General features: G+C 36.8%; 1 protein-coding gene across 15 annotated transcripts in view; it reads left to right on the top strand.

Moving 5' to 3' along the window:
• The window catches only part of RBFOX2 (RNA binding fox-1 homolog 2), a 266,284-nt gene that overhangs the window by 186,286 nt on the left and 63,867 nt on the right, over window positions 1–16,131 (top strand). For all 15 annotated transcript variants that reach the window (XR_005557887.1, XR_005557886.1, XM_039353077.1 and 12 more), the window contains one exon: window positions 8,376–8,600. Coding sequence is in view for 13 of the 15 variants with exons in the window: in XM_039353077.1 (XP_039209011.1) it covers window positions 8,376–8,600 (225 nt within the window). In the remaining 2 variants the exon portion in view is untranslated. The remainder of the gene's footprint in view (window positions 1–8,375; window positions 8,601–16,131) is intronic.

Below are 16,131 nucleotides of genomic sequence, written 5' to 3'. Positions count from 1 at the left end.
TTTTGGAGGGAGTTCGTAAAAATGATTGGGTCCTCCAGGGGCTATCATCAACTTTTCATCCAAATACTAATGGAGCTGCTGAGAAAGCTAATGCAATGGTGGAACAGTACCTGAGATGCTATGTAAATTACCAGCAGTCCAATTGGGCTGACCTCCTGCCTTTCGCAGAGGTACTGTAGCCTACAACAATACGGTGTACAGTAGCACTGGACTCACCCCATTTAAAATAGTAACGGGTTGAGACTTTGTACCCATGCCTGAGTATCCACAGGAGCCTCCTACGTCCCAGACTCTGGACCAATGGGTGACATCCTTCCAGGAGGTTTGGGTAAATGTGAAGAAGGCATTGATCAAAGCTACTGAGGTTTACAAACAGCAAGCTGACAAATGATGCTCCCCTCATAAACCTTTTCATGTTGGACAATTAGTTTATCTTTCAACAAAATATTTAAGATTAAAATTACCCAGCAGAAAATTGGGGCCAAAATTCCTTGATCCTTTTCCTATCACTAAAATCATTAACCCACGATTGTTGGGGAAAGTTCACCCTATGTTTCATTGCAGTCTATTGAAACCTGTGTCAGAATACTCTTTGAGACCGGTCCTAAAGAAGCCACCGGGTCCAATGATGGTGGAGGGGGAGACACATTATGAAATAAAACATATTATTGATTCTAGGTTGTACAAGGGAAAGTTACAATACCTTGTTCAGTGGAAAGGCTACCCCCTTTCAGAAGCTACATGGGTAAAATTTACAAATGTGAATGCAGATTAATTGATAAAGAAGATTTACGATAAATACCCTCACAAGCCTCGAGGGAATGCTTAACCTGCTTTTTCTTTTCCCTGCAGGAGACTCTTTCTTTCTGATGGGGAGCCGACTGTCAACTTTAACAATGAGCCTGGCTGTTGCCATCTTCCCTATTCATTTTCTTTGGCACATAGAAAGGAGGGAGGAGGGATTGCCAGGTGCTTCGCTAGTCTAAATAAACTTTTATCCCATGGGAACCAAGGTCATCAGCTGCTCCCGAGACTGCTGGCTCGGCATTTCATGAAAAGCCTGCCAAGAAGATGTATTGGGGAACGTAGTTGCTTGCATAGCTTCAGAGGTGGGATTTCTTAACTTTGTATTGGGGAATTGTTACGTGTATCTTCAGGTTTGGTTTCACTTTTGATGTGCCGATACTTTGTAACTAATAAACATGTTCTTTGAGGAATTTCCAAGCCTCCGAGTTCTGCTTTATTTGTCTCTGTCTGTTGGAACCATGGCATTTTGTACATGTAGCTTTGTAATATTATTCTATACAAATGTTGCAACTGGGTACACTTGTTCTTTTAATAATATAAACATACAAAAAATGAGATACTGCTTAGATTGCATAGAGTTAATATTCAACGATAGTATTTTTATTTTGTGCATTCACTTCTAAATTTAATATAGTCACATTTTCTATGCATGTCATAAGCTATTTCCTCTCATCATGGCACCTAAATGTTAATCTGAACTTTCAAAATATATTATTCCTCTCTGTCAATTCCTTAGTATCTTATATAGACTTGCAAAGAATAACTTTTCATTTAATTTCTTCTGTCATGCCATTATGCATAATATTTGGTGCTATGTTTCCATGTTACTTTTTATTTTTTCATCCTTCCCTTGATATTACAGCTAGGACTTTATGTGCATGCTAGTAATTATTTTTTATATAAATTATAGTATAAAGCTTAAAACATTGTAGAAGAGAAAAAAACAAGGTTTAAAAGATCAAGAGAGGCTACAAAACCAAGTCAAGATTAACAGGATGAAAATCAGCAGAACTTGGTTTCATAGTAAGACATTGATTCAATAAATAATTTACTACTGCAGTACTTTTGCTTTGCTCTGTGTTTGCTTGAAGTCCTAATTTTTTATATATATACTAAAACAAGATCTATTCCAGATCCAATAACAGTGGTAGTAATAGAAAGAGTCAGTTTGCTCCAGTGGTTACGGCAATAGGCTAGAAATCAGGAAATTGTGATGATACCAGTCCTGCCTTAGTCATGAAAGCCAGCTGGATGATTCTGGGCCCATCATTCTACCTCAGCCCAACTCACCTCACAGTAAATTGTGGGGGAAATAGGAGGAAGAAGGAGTATTTATGGTATGTTCTCTGCCTTGAGTTACATATAAGGTAATAAGGGTAAAATAAAAAATGAATAAATAAAAATAGGACTACAAATCTTAAGTTGAAAAAATTATCATCGATATTTCAAATCATAGTTCATTTACTAGTCAGCACACTTGATTTTGATGTATATAATGATGAAGGGCTTAAACTGAGTTGAGAAAGAGCCAGTGTGAAAGTTAGTTCTCACAATGTCAACAGAGAGTAACATGATAGCAAATAGGACACTTGCAAAACTTAATGGCCAGTGGAAACAAGCCAATCTGCTCAAAGGAAGGGTCCAAATAGTCAGATAAGTAGGGTGGGGAAGAAAAAAGTACACAAGATGTTTTGGATATTGTTTCTCTCTATAAAATTTGTTCTTGAAACACGACAATTGCTGGAATTATTTGGTTATGGCTTTCTATTTTTTTAACTCAATATTACATATCTTATATTTTTGGATTTAGTGTGAGCTGGTTTACACAATTCATTCTTGCCTGTAGAGCAAAGTTTGGCAATGGAAAGTATCTGGATAATTTGGAGCCAGCCAACTCATTTTTGCTCAGCCTAGCTCACAGGGTTGCTTGTGTAGGAAAAAATGAAGAGCACTACTTAAACAGTCCTGGAATTTGAGAGGACAATTGACATAAATAAATGCTAAAAATGGTATACTTGAAATGGTTTGATTTTCTCCCTGAATCTGTAGTCCAATGAGAGACCGTATTTGCAAGGCAATCCTGATCTTAGAGGCTCTGAATTATCTTATGCCATCTAGTAGAAGGCTGGCAATTTGCAGCTGTTTATGGCTTTCTGGCTATAATTTCTTCCCCTGCAAGGACCATAAGAAATAAGAGATGTGGACATCTATAAACTTATTACTAATCGGGTGCATGCGTCTGTCTCTTTCATTGCTTATGCTTTCTCATTTAATCTTTAATCACATTCCTTTCCTTGCAAAAAGGACCTCCTCAGCATATGCTGGCTGCATATATACTTAACATTATTAAATGTTATTTACTACATTGAGCTGCAGTAGCTAATGTAGTGGCAAATGCCAGTACATAGAACTGGAACATTATGTTGGATAATAGAAAGAGTTTATAAATTTCTGCAGTTATTTTTAATGAAAATTTAGGCAATTTCTATGGTTAGAAATTGCTAAAATAAACTATAATAAAGTGTAGTTGTGTTGACTGGTTAGCACACTGAACTAAAAAAATAGAAACCATTTCTCTTTCAACATTTTTGTTATTGTTTCTTTTTAAATCCAAGGGAAATCCAAATCCTTGAATGCTTACTTTATAATTGAGTTATTTTGTGTTACCTGGAATAGAATAGTATCATGTGCTTCTCCATCCATGAATTATTTTTTGAAGCATGTGTAATTGAGAAGTAGAGGAGGGAGAAGCTGATTCCGTTGTATAAGACTGTATACTATTAGAATTGAACATTACAAAACAAAGCTTGTTATGTAGACACGTAAAATAGCACTTTAAGAGTAGTAATCATTATGTGTTTGCTTGTAATATTTGGAATTCCGGAAATAAATTGTTGCCATCATTCTTTCATCTCTCATTGTGTATCGATATATCACCTTATTTCATCTCTCTGCTATAGAAATACATAATTCTAGGAGACATTGTCCAGATGGGCTAGTATCAAAACAAATTTGGGATCCAGCCAATATCTGAACAATTAACTAGAAGTGTTCTTCAATTCAACATTTTATTTGCCAAAAATGAGAGTTGAAAGGATGGGAAACATTTATTTAATTTGTTTCAAGTTTCCTTGTTCAGATTTTTTTCTTTTTTAGATATTCAACAGTGATCTCTTTGATACTTCTTTATGTCAAAGAACTGTTTTTTAAATTAAGTATTCTCTGACAGATATGATGAGTTTGTATCTACTGGTTAGAAGATCCAGAAGAAATTGTTTTGCAGACTTGGATACATCCAATTTCATTATCCCAAAGTATAGCCTATCTATGAATCAAGATGGTCTGTTGAAAAATCTACTACTAGAAGACCTTTGTCTGAAAATTCATGAAGTATATGAGCTTTTTAATGCAAAAGCTTTCAAAGTCCCATCATCTTTGCCTTCAAGTTATATTTTTCCAAAGGGATTTTCAGCACTCTGTATACCAGGGGTCTTCACACTTGGCCCTTTTATGACTTGTGAACTTCAACTCCCAGAATTCCTCAGCCAGCGTGCCTATACCACAGATCCAGTATTGAAAGAATGTTATGCAGATACTTTCTATAACAAATCTTGCTTCAGACATTATTGAAATATGCTATCAATGTCCGCCATATGCATTCCATTAAAATTCAGATTCAATATGTTGAACATGTGGGAAAATAAGAGCACTTTAAAAATACACTTTTATTTCAGCATATTTTTTTCTTTTTCCTTCATTAAAAAGTTATCAATGTTCAGTGAACTTGAAAAAAATTAAGAAATCTTGTGCCTAAAATACTGATTTAATATGCTTTAAATATACTAGTATGACAATGTAACATGTTTAATGCTGATGTGTAGGCATTTATTTTGCATATCCCTTGAAATTATTTTATATACTGTTCTTGGATGCTGCCTGAAAGAGCAGGAAGATAACTTACATTCAAGTTTATTTACATAGTAGGTAAGAATGAAGTAACCTATACATCAGTTCCCTTATATGTTAGTTCCCTCATTCCTTTTCCTTGAACTATTAGGAATTTGTTTGATTGCTTCATTGAGAGACTGAAATCTTTGGATTAACTGGATTGCTATATATGGAAAAGTGAGGATAATTTAGAATGTTTCCAGGCTTTATGAGTTGTAAAAGAGGCCCTTTTGAAGATGATGCCCATCCCCACAGTGCCAGAGGTCTTTTTAATGAATGTAGGGAAGAGGGGCTGTTCCTGGTTACTGTGTCAAGAATTTAATTTGGCCCTCATTTTCCCTACCTTTTAAAAAGTAGCTAAGATGTAAGTCTTTACCTGGACTTTTAAATGCAGAAGATTTAGTAATTGTATTAATTGCCTTTTGCTTTTATATTTATAATATAAATTACTCTTATTTTTACTTCTATAGTTTTTTTCTTATATTTTTCCTTTTTAGACATCTTCAGTGTTTCATTTGAAGTACTTTAAACATATATTAGTTCTCTACCAATGTCATATAGTTGTATAGATTCAGAAGACTGTGTGTGTGTATATATCAAAATAATAAAGGCAGGATAACACACACACACACACAAGCACACATATATTATTCTGCTTTTATTATTTTGGTAAAAGGCAGTAAACATACCTAATACTCCTAAGGCGGGCCTAGAACTCAGTCTTTGATTTCTAGCCTGATCTCTTAACCACTAGAACAAACTGGATTATGTGGTAAAAATTGACCTAGATGGATTCAAAACAAGATTTCGAAATTATAAGAATCCTTCCTATAGAAAATTCTGTTATTTTGAATTCTTAAAAAAAACTTGACAGGATGAGACTTTGAAGGTTGGACGCTAGAGGGAACCAGAAAGAACTAAAGATTACAATTAAAGGAAAAGAAGACTTAAATTTGATTTACTAATACAGAATGGAGCAAAATACTTTTACAATTGATGCATTGAAAGATATTTGAACAATGGACCCAGGAGTTAAAACTGTCTGCCATTATAGATACCGGTAGGTGTATCTAAAAAATGATATGGAAGAGGAACAAATTTTACCAGACAAGACTGAGACTAATTTGAAAGTGGATTTTAAAAGGACAAGTTACAAGAATGATATGGGAAAAGATGCTACATTGGATATACAAATGAAATCAGCTGATGTCTTAATAGGGTCATACAAATAACAAACCAAAAGAGTGACCTGAATAACTTTCATGTAATGGATTTACAAAAGAGACTAGTTAAAGTTTAGAAGGATTTTGTGAGAAGGACAAACTAAAAATGAAAAAAAAAAAAACCCTTCTAGGACAGTACAGGTAGTCCCCTCAACTTACAACCTTTCATTTAATGACTGTTCAAAGTTACAGTGGCACTTTAAAAAGTGACTTATGACTGTTTTTTACACTTACGACCATTGCAGGATCCCTGTGGTCACTTGATCAAAATTCCGACATTTGGCAACTGGCATATATTTATGATGGCTGCAGTGTCTCGGGTGATGTCATCACCTTTTGCAACCTTCCGACGACAGGCAAAATCAATGGGGAAGCCAGATACACTTAACAACCATGTTGCTAATTTAACTAATTTAACAACTTAATAACTGTGGCAAGAAAGGTCGTAAAACGAGGCAAAATTCACTTAACAAATATTTTGCTTAGCAACAGAAATTTTGGGCTCAGTTGTGCTTATAAGTTGAGGACTGCCTGTATTTAAAGGGTTTAAAGATCAATTGTTGAAAGTACTATAAAAGGGATACAAAAACTTATTTAATTTGATCAAGGTTAAAATAGATATAATAATGATGATGATGATGATGATGATGATGATAATAAATAATATTGGGTTTTTTGGATGGAAGGAGGGGTCAACGAGGGCCTAGCTTGTAGTCATTGCGTAGCTGCAAGTGGCATAAGCTTGACCCTTCCTTCCAGCCTAGCTGGAAGTTTCCCAACAGCTTTCAAGATTTGCTTATAGATAAGAGAATCACTTGTTGTATTTTAAGAGAAGGTAACAAATTAGTAAAATTGTTTATACTTGTAATTAAAGGGGAAGCCATTGCTTTATATGTTTCTTATCTTTTTATTGATTATATTCTTATTTTTCTTTCCATTTTATTTTTCTATTTTTTTCTTTTTTTCTCACATTCTTTTTTCTTTTTAAAATTTGTATTAATTCTTTTTAATTGTAATGTTTAATAAAATTATTATAAAAAAGAACATCTGAATTAAATGATTGAGGCAATATAGACAAATGTGTGTTTCACGCATGGGTTTATATTCTCCTGTCATTCTGCTCCTTACTAGTTACTTATCATAAACAGAGGAAACATAATTTTAATTTTGTGTTGCCTCTGTTCTTTTGGTATATAAAACTTTATTTTTATATATTATTTTTTATTTCAAACATGGTTTGCATTCTCCTCCAAGCAATAAAATAACAAGCTAAAGCTTGAGTGGTCTCACTACTGTAAGGATAAAACCTAAAATCCATTTTGTACCTTCTTCAAAAAGATATATCAGGTCTCCCTTTGGCCAGTCAGTCTTTCTATTGTCTGTGAGTATATTAAACTTATTTTTAAATAAAGAAATCTACATTACACATATTTGTTTTGGGCATCTTTCTCATTCAAAGACTAACTTAAATGCAGAGAAGGAATCAGACTTAGATTCCAAATTCTTTGATGATGTATCAGAACAATCCTTTTTGAAAAGATGAATACACAAAATGAAACAGCACCTGTTCTGCACTGTTTTACTTTAAACCTGTTTTTTTAAGGTGCTTTGTGTAGCAAATAATTAAACTGCCATCCTAAGTTCTTATTTTGCTAGCATATATTCTGTCTTTTAAACAGATGCTTCTGTAATACCACATAGTGGCTCATTTCCTCTATATGGGTAACTTTGAGAAATATTTTCAGCATGAAGTGAAATATTCTGAAATAGAAGACTTTTAGGATTGATCCCTAAGAAGTATAATCACAAGCTTGGAGCAAAGGAAATTACTTGTTCAGATACTGAGTGCTGGGCAGCACAGTACATGTGCTATTTCGTTTTCTGTATTCATCTTTTGAAAAAGAGATGTTGTGATACATCATCAGAGAGTTTGGAACCTAAGTCTGATTCCTTCTCTGTCCTTAAGTGAATAGGATTCTAAAAGCCTTTAACTTGAAACCTTTATTTGAACATTTGTTTTTTCTGCTAAATGTGCTTTTCCACTAAACATGCTAAAGAAAAATATGTGGATGGTTTCTAGGAGACAAGACATATTGCTGCTGAACAGTGGCTGAGAAAGAGGGAGAATGCATCACTTCTAAGCCACAGAAGCTAGTGACTCTCTCCCAGTCCTAAACTGGGAAATCAGAAAACATATCCATCATTGGACCAATGTGGTAGATTACAGCCCATAAACTGAGTCCTTCATTCCGCAGTGTTTTGATTCAGGCTAATTTTATTGATTCTTATCTCCCCAATTTTATTGACCACCATCTGTCCCTTGTTGACAGAATATATGTTTCCCTTCCTTCCTTCCTTCCTTCCTTTAATGCTGTTTGCCTTTTTTTTCCCCTCCAGGGTAACCAGGAGCCGACAGCTACTCCTGACACAATGGTCCAGCCATTCACCACAATCCCATTCCCACCTCCCCCACAGAATGGGATCCCCACAGAGTATGGTGTTCCCCACACTCAGGACTATACAGGCCAGACCAGTGAGCACAATCTGACAATCTATGGAAGTGGACAAACGCATGGAGAACAGAATACGAATACAGCTACCACGCAGAATGGATCTCTTACGGTATGTTCAGCAAGATTTAAAGCTGAGAATTTATTTGACTGCTTATCTGGCATTTATATTTTTAAAACAGTATAGGTAAGTATTATGCATCCAAAGTTAGCTTTCTTGGGCAAAAGCTAAGACAGAAGAAAAAGAATTCCCAATTACTGCAAAAAGAAATGGAACAGTCAGATTCATCTGAATGAAGTTGTTTATTATTAAAACAGGTGGTAGGGAAGTAACTTATGATGCTATGGATATCTAACCATATTTTCTTCATTTTGTGTTTTCAGTATGCTCTTGGACTGTGCTATGTTAAGTGTTTCCTTCTGTGTGACTCAGGTTATTTTTTTACTTCCTCTGATTTAACTAACTTGCATTAGGCAGAATTTGAGTTGTCTCAGACAACTTGAAATCTTGTCCTTTCAAGATTTGTAAATGTCATGGGCTGTTGATCCACAGTCATCTAGGATGTATTATTCACATATAGAGATATTGGTTCATAACTGTCTTTCATTGAATGTTGGGTTCTCAAAAAGAATAGAATCAAGGAGTAGAAGTGGTCACCCAATCTAACCTGTTTTTCAGTATAGGACCTGCTAGAGCAGTGGTTCTCAACCTTTCTAATGCTGTGACCCCATAATACAGTTCCCCATGTTGTGGTGACCCCCAAGTGGGTGTGGCCACCAATAAGAGGGAGTAGGACAGCTAGGGAAAAGGGGAAAAAATGGCGGACAGTGTGGTTTGGCGACCCCCGTGAAATGGTCATTCGACCCCAAATGGGGTCCCGACCCACAGGTTGAGAACCACTGTGCTAGAGTATCTTTGATGGATGATCATTTAGTCTATTTTAAGGCTTCTAGAAATATAAATTCATCACATCCTGTGATAGCCTATTCTGCTAACTAACAGCTCATATAGGCAATAAATCTCTTAACATGTACCCTGAATGTCCTTCCTTGTAGTTTAATCCATTATTTCTGGTCCTTCAATGGGACAGTGGATAGCTTGAGGAGAGAGTTGGACTAGAACAGGGGTAGGCAACTTTGGCTCTTTTATGACTCATGGACTTCAACTCCCAGAACTGACTCAGGAATTCTGGGAGTTGAAGTCCATGAGTCATAAAAGAGCCAAGGTTGCCTATCCTGGACTAGAAGACGTCCAAAATCCCTTTTAACTCTATTATTCTGTTAATAGAAAATATCCACTCCTCCATCTGTGTAATAACCTATATAATATAGTTGGGTCGTTTTCTTTATGTTTAAATCTGTAATCCGCCCAGAGTTGCTGCAGTATCAGGCATAACAGTAATATCTAGCTCATTTTTTACCATATCACGAAGCACTTAGTCAAAGACTTTACTGAGTTCCAAATACACTTTGTCTGTGGCATTGCTCTGATCTACTAAGTTAATTTTTCTATCAAGAAAGAATGTAAGGTTAGTCTAGCATGATTTGTGTCCAATAAATCCATGCTGGATCATGTTAGTTGTAACATGCCTCCGCAATAGTTTACAATCATACTACTTGAAGACTGCCCAGTATAAATGCTAAAAATAACACATTTAATCGTTTCCCAGGTATTCCTTAAGATGGGGATGACTATTCTTTCAGGAATTCTCAGAGATTATGAAGAGCGATTCTATGATCACCTGCACTTGCTCTTTCAGTAGGGAAGTAATCCATCTGGCTCTTGAGAGATAAATTCATTTGAATTAGTTTCTCTTATAGTCTCCTTAAATATTGTAAGCTGCAATTTTCTTCTCCCACTGGTATAATCATGATGCAGCTAAGGCTCCATTTTCCGCCTGAGAGAAGACAAACTCAAAATAGGAATTAAAAAGGTCCCATCATCCAATACTGCTTCACTGCTTTCTCCTGTCACATGGATAGCAGTCTCTCTTGCTGTCCTTTTATCTTTATCATACAAAATAGCTTTTTTGTTATTTTTTTTTCATCTCTTAACAACCCTCAATATATTCTGAGTTTTAGCTTTTTTGACATAATTCCTGCAGTTTCTGGAAATAACCTGTATTCTTTGATTATGTCCTCCCCTTTCTCTTTTGTATAAATGTTCTTTTTTCTCTTTAGTATTTTAATTCTGCACTAAGATTCTCCTATTTTTTCAACTTTTATGGAGTGTTTGCATCTTCTGTATTTTCTTTCATAAAATTTGTTAATGCTTTCTGGATACTTTTTTCCTTCATGATTTCCAATGGTTGGATCCATTATGCAAATGTTTGACTTCCTCCTTCTTTGGATCTCACTAATGGACAAGCACAGATTAGAACAATATCTTTATTGTATTCCAGGAAGTGGTAGCTTTATAAGATAGCTGGCAGTTTTTGTGCAAGTTCAGGAGAGCTAGCTGATCTGAATTCTGAGCAAATTTAGAAATTGTAGCCAATCAGATCTAAAAACTTTTCATGCTTTTTCACGTCACAACCCTTTCAGAAGGAGAAGACTTGCCTTTTCTCTTATTTTTAGCCCACAGAATCTCTCTCAGTAACAAATCTTTGTTTACAGTCCCTGTAAAGATAATTTATTGGCCGGGGCCTTCATCTTCCTCCTCCAGCTAGCTTATTTTGTAACTGTATGAATCTTTTTCTCTTTAAAATTATAAGAATATTTTTTCTGCTTTAGTTTTCAAAGTATCTCTTTGTTCCTGTAGTTTCTCAGGTTCTATATACTGAATCTGTTCCTTACACTGATTTTACATTCTGATTGTTTTCAAATCAGTTTTTGCTGGCACTCCTCCTGTTTAATTTTCTAATTTTAACGCATATATTTGACTTCAATAATTTATTCCAGAATTGCAGAAAGAAGCATTGTAACTGACCAAATTGCACTTCTCCGCCTTTTGGTTTCTGTTATCTAGCCCTTGTGATTCTAATGGCTGTTTTTAAAGTATGTATTTTTTTTGTTTGAAGAAGATATTAACAACAAAGACTTTTTTTACATAAAAGTCTGCTAACATATTTCTTGGATTGTTGTGCTCACCCAATCCAAATCATGCTGCAGTTCCTCCATGTCTCCAATTTTCTCATTCCGAGTATACATCAGTATTATTGTACCCTTTTTATTTGTTGCATTTTGCACTTCTTGCAATTCTCATGGAATTATCAGCCCTCTTCTCAGCCCAAACATTAGAGAATACTAAGTCTTTTGGTTCATTGTCATATTCTTATTAGGATTACTCATTATGGCATCTCCAGTTAGTGCTTCAAGTCTTATCTAAGTTCTATTTGAGCCCCTGCACTCACCATCCTTAGAGTATGTAATTGACATTCCTGATAGCTGTAACATCATCTAGAAAAATGTGAGAAGGCTTTCTTCCAAGATCTGCATCATCCAACCAGATACCTTTGCATAGCCTGTAGATCCATTTTTTAAACAAATGAACCCAGAATTCCAAAATAGACATCAGGCAGGTTGTCAAGATCTGCTTGAGTAGAACATGTATTCAGAGCCTCCAATAGCACTTTTATATCCTTCCAACAGCTTAAGCTAGGGTGCAACTCTAGGTTAACCATAACAGTCAAAATGTAAGGCATGTATCAAACTAGCATACAAAACTGCCCCTCAATAAACAGTGTGCATCCTACTAGGAACCCATGAACCTTGGCTACTTCTGCTATTTAGCACCTCCTGAGGGACAGTTGTAGGGTTGCCACGTGGACCTCCATCAGGCATTACATGTTTGACTTATGTGTCTGGGTAAATTGTCTTTTGGTAAGAAAGTTCTACAGAATTCATCTACAACAAGAATTAGGACCTGCTTGTTAAAAGATCACATATCCAGGGGTAGCTCTGATATGTTCCACTCATAGATGCCCTTGCTCTGTTGTACAAAAAAGACATATACAGCAAGTCCAATATATCCTTCCCCTGTAACTGAAATAGGGACTTCTAACCTGGCACCCAAATTTTCTATGTGGTTTTCTTGTCAGCAATACAGAAGTGGCTTGGCATTGCCTTTTTTAGGCTTAATTTTAAGCTAACCTCTCATAAGTGGATTGGCTTTCCTCATGCTTATAGAAATACACCTTCCCTCATCCCCATTGTGAATTATCCTTAGCTTTATTTCTCCCATTTTGACTTTAAAATTGGCGATCCTATCAGAAGCTTATGCAGCCATCAGCATCACTCTTAGAATCATTCAAGCTACTCTGTTGTCCTACCACATCTGGGTGCTGATTCTCTGGAATATATAGCCAGATGGATACAGTTCTGTACAGATAAACCTGGATTTTAAAACATATTTTTCTCTGAAGATTGAGTTGCAGGGAATCCAATTAAGGATATGTTCTTTTTTGTTGACATTGTCTTACAATCTCAAATTGGGCAACATGCTGACAGATTATCAAACTGAAAGCTTTATCAATCTGTTAAGCTGTTGTTAGCTCTTAACTTGCTAATAAAGAACATTATAGTAGGTGCTATATGGTGGATTTAATCTTTTATCTTTACAAAATCTTTTTTTTGGTATTGAGGCTAGCTAATGATACTTTTATTTTAATTTTGATAGTTCCTGCAGCAGTACTGTGATTTTGATTTCAGAAACCTGAAACTATAAGTTCAAAAAAATAAGGATCTTTAGCATCATGCAGTTTTTGTCAGTAATAAACAGCTGACTTCATGAGTTAGGAGAACTTTTAAAAAACATGATAGCAAGTAAAATGACATGACTGACATTCAGAAACAGGACAGTCATAAATTGATTAAAAAAACAGTGGATCAGCTCATATAATCCAATGTCTGAGCCCAGAATCAAAAGCTAAATATAGTAATAGCAGAGCAAAGTGTCATTGGTAGGTATAACAAGTCCTATGAAATAATACGCAAAACAGTAATATCAATTCCATGAACATAGTTTAAGTTTTTTTGGCATGAGAATACATGAGATCTGTCGCTCAATAGTAAAAGAGACATATCCTAGAAATGAAACTGGATCTTTTCTATGGCAGTGCTAAGCTACATAAATGTATATTTTTAAGTTGGTTTCATCTTTATCCAGGCTTGTTTTATTTAACAAAATCAGGAGAGGATGAATAATATGAGCCTTGACTTAGTTACCAGCTGCTGCCAAGCCTCACTTTCTTCTTCCATATTAGGAGATATCTTCAAGTATACTTCAAAAAAGAGCACTGTTTTTCATCAGTTAATAGGACTGTAATGTGAAAAGGAGCTTCATATGTGATTTATAGACTGAGTTAGAGGATTGCCTCTAACTGTCCAGCTTACATATTGTAAATAAATTGGAAGTCAATTTGTTACATACCTGTAAAGACACACACACACACACACACACACACACACACACACACTCTTCACTGATAAATGGGTAAATATCCCCAAGGAATCACAGAATGTAAAATTTGGAAAGGTTGTTGGAGAACATCTAATCTAGTGTCCTGCCCATTAGATATTATAGAAGACAAAACTATAATATCCCTGACAGATGGCCATCCCGGCCACAGTTAAGGTGCGCCTACCACTCAAGACTGTCTGTTCCATTATTGAACAGCTGTTACTGTTAGGATTTTTTTCTCTTATGCTCAACTTAGGTCTCATTCCTTGTAATTTAAACCCTTTGTTTATTCTTTTCTGAACCACTCAGAACAATTTTGCTTCATCTTGTATATGTCAGCCTTTAATATGCTGCAATCTTCTCTTCTTCAGGCTAAAGATCCAACACTTTCAACTGTTACTCTTAGCATTTCCTTCCAGTCTCTTTATTAACTTGTTTACTGTCTTCTAGTCATGACTCTTGTCTATTTATCTATCAAATTTATATCCCACCTTTTGTCAGCAGGTCAAGGTGGTATATGTAGTGCTCCCTGTGTACTTTTCCTTGCAATAGCAAACTTGTGAGGTAGATTTAGCTGAAAGAAGGCGACTGACCCAAACTTACCCAGTGACCTTTCATGGCTGACTGAAACTGGCTACTCTGCCGGTCATAGTTCAACTGTCTTAAGCATTATGTCCCACTCTGCATTCCACATACCATATACAATATTCAAGGTGCAAATTGACGGATACACAATAGGGAAAAAACTGTCTTGATTTTATACTTTTGTTGATGTGGTGTAGTACTGCATTTGCTTTATTTTGCAACTGCGTTGTACTGTTGGCTCAGATTTAGCTTGTGATTCATCCAGATTCTTTTCACTTCTACTGCTCTCCAATTTGGAAAAACAAAGCCCTGAGGTACATTCCTTGGCACTTTCCTGTGGCCTGATACAGAGCTACTGACACATATTTTTTGGAAATTGTTGTTCAGCCAGCTCTCTCTCCATGTAATTACAACATAGTCTAGACCAGGGGTAAGCAACCTTAACTCTTTTATGACTCGTGGACTTCAACTCCCAGAATTCCTGAGCCAGCATGGATCCCAAAGGCATCAGGGGGATGGAGAGCCATTCTAGATCTCAAAGGTCTGAATTTTCATTTGGCATACTGCAAATTTAAAATGCAGACACTCCGCTCCATCTTGGGAAGCGTGAGAAAAGGAGACTTCCTGACGTCTATTGATCTTACGGAAGCGTATCTTCATATTCCCATCTCTCGACCACTGCCGCTTTCTAAGGTTTGCATACAAGGGCCGCCACTTCCAATACAGGGCGCTCCCATTTGGCCTCTCATCGGTTCCCAGGGTCTTTACCAAGATCCTGCCGGTCCTGGCAGCTCACTTACAAATGATGCCAGTCAGAGTCCAATGTTACCTGGACGACATATTAATCCAGTCATCGTCAATCCAATCCACCTTGACGGACCTCAAACTGGTAGTAAGGCTGCTCCAGGACCATGAGTTCTCCATAAATTTTCCCAAAAGTCACATGGTTCCCACAACCAGACTGTTGCACCTCGGGGCCATCATAGACACGGTGGAGTGCAGGGTGTACCTATCCCAAGAACGCCGGAACAACATAAGGGAGTCAATCCAAAAATTACACAGGGGTCGGACTGTAACATTGATCAGTTTCTCCCAACTGTTAGGCAAGATGATCTCAGCCATAGCAATCGTCCCCTGGTCCAGGCTTCACTCCAGGGAACTACAGTGGTTCATGCTCCCCTTCCAGAGACAGAACCTCAGTGCCTCCCAATGTCGGACAAGACTCCCACCACAGGTGGTGCGTTCTCTAAGATGGTGGCGATCACCCGCCATACTCAGAGGGTTATGTTTCAGGGAACCAGATCAGATAGTAATAACTACCAATGCCAGCCTGTTCGGCTGGGGAGCACACCTGCGTTCGCAGTGGGTTCAGGGCCGCTGGTCTCGCTCAGACCTGCGCCACAACATAAATTGGCTAGAACTACGGGCCATACATCTAGCCTTGCGCCACTTCCACAGTCTGGTGAAGGGGCGTCACGTACTGGTCCTCATGGACAACGTGGCCGCCAAGGCTCATGTGAACCGCCAAGGGGGCACCAAATCTCGGGCCTTACTGACTGAGTCGCTCTTACTGGGCTCTTGGGCAGAACACAATCTGGCCTCCATCAGGGCCGATCATATTTCAGGGGAGGCAAACACTCAAGCCGACTTTCTGAGC

The sequence above is a fragment of the Crotalus tigris genome, unplaced genomic scaffold (genome assembly GCF_016545835.1).
Source record: "Crotalus tigris isolate CLP2741 ecotype Arizona unplaced genomic scaffold, ASM1654583v1 scf7180000018491.14276545383:2951260, whole genome shotgun sequence".
In the NCBI taxonomy this organism is placed as follows: Eukaryota; Metazoa; Chordata; class Lepidosauria; order Squamata; family Viperidae; genus Crotalus; species Crotalus tigris.
The sequence above is the reverse complement of the archived record's forward strand: the minus strand, read 5'-3'. Positions and strand labels throughout refer to the sequence as shown.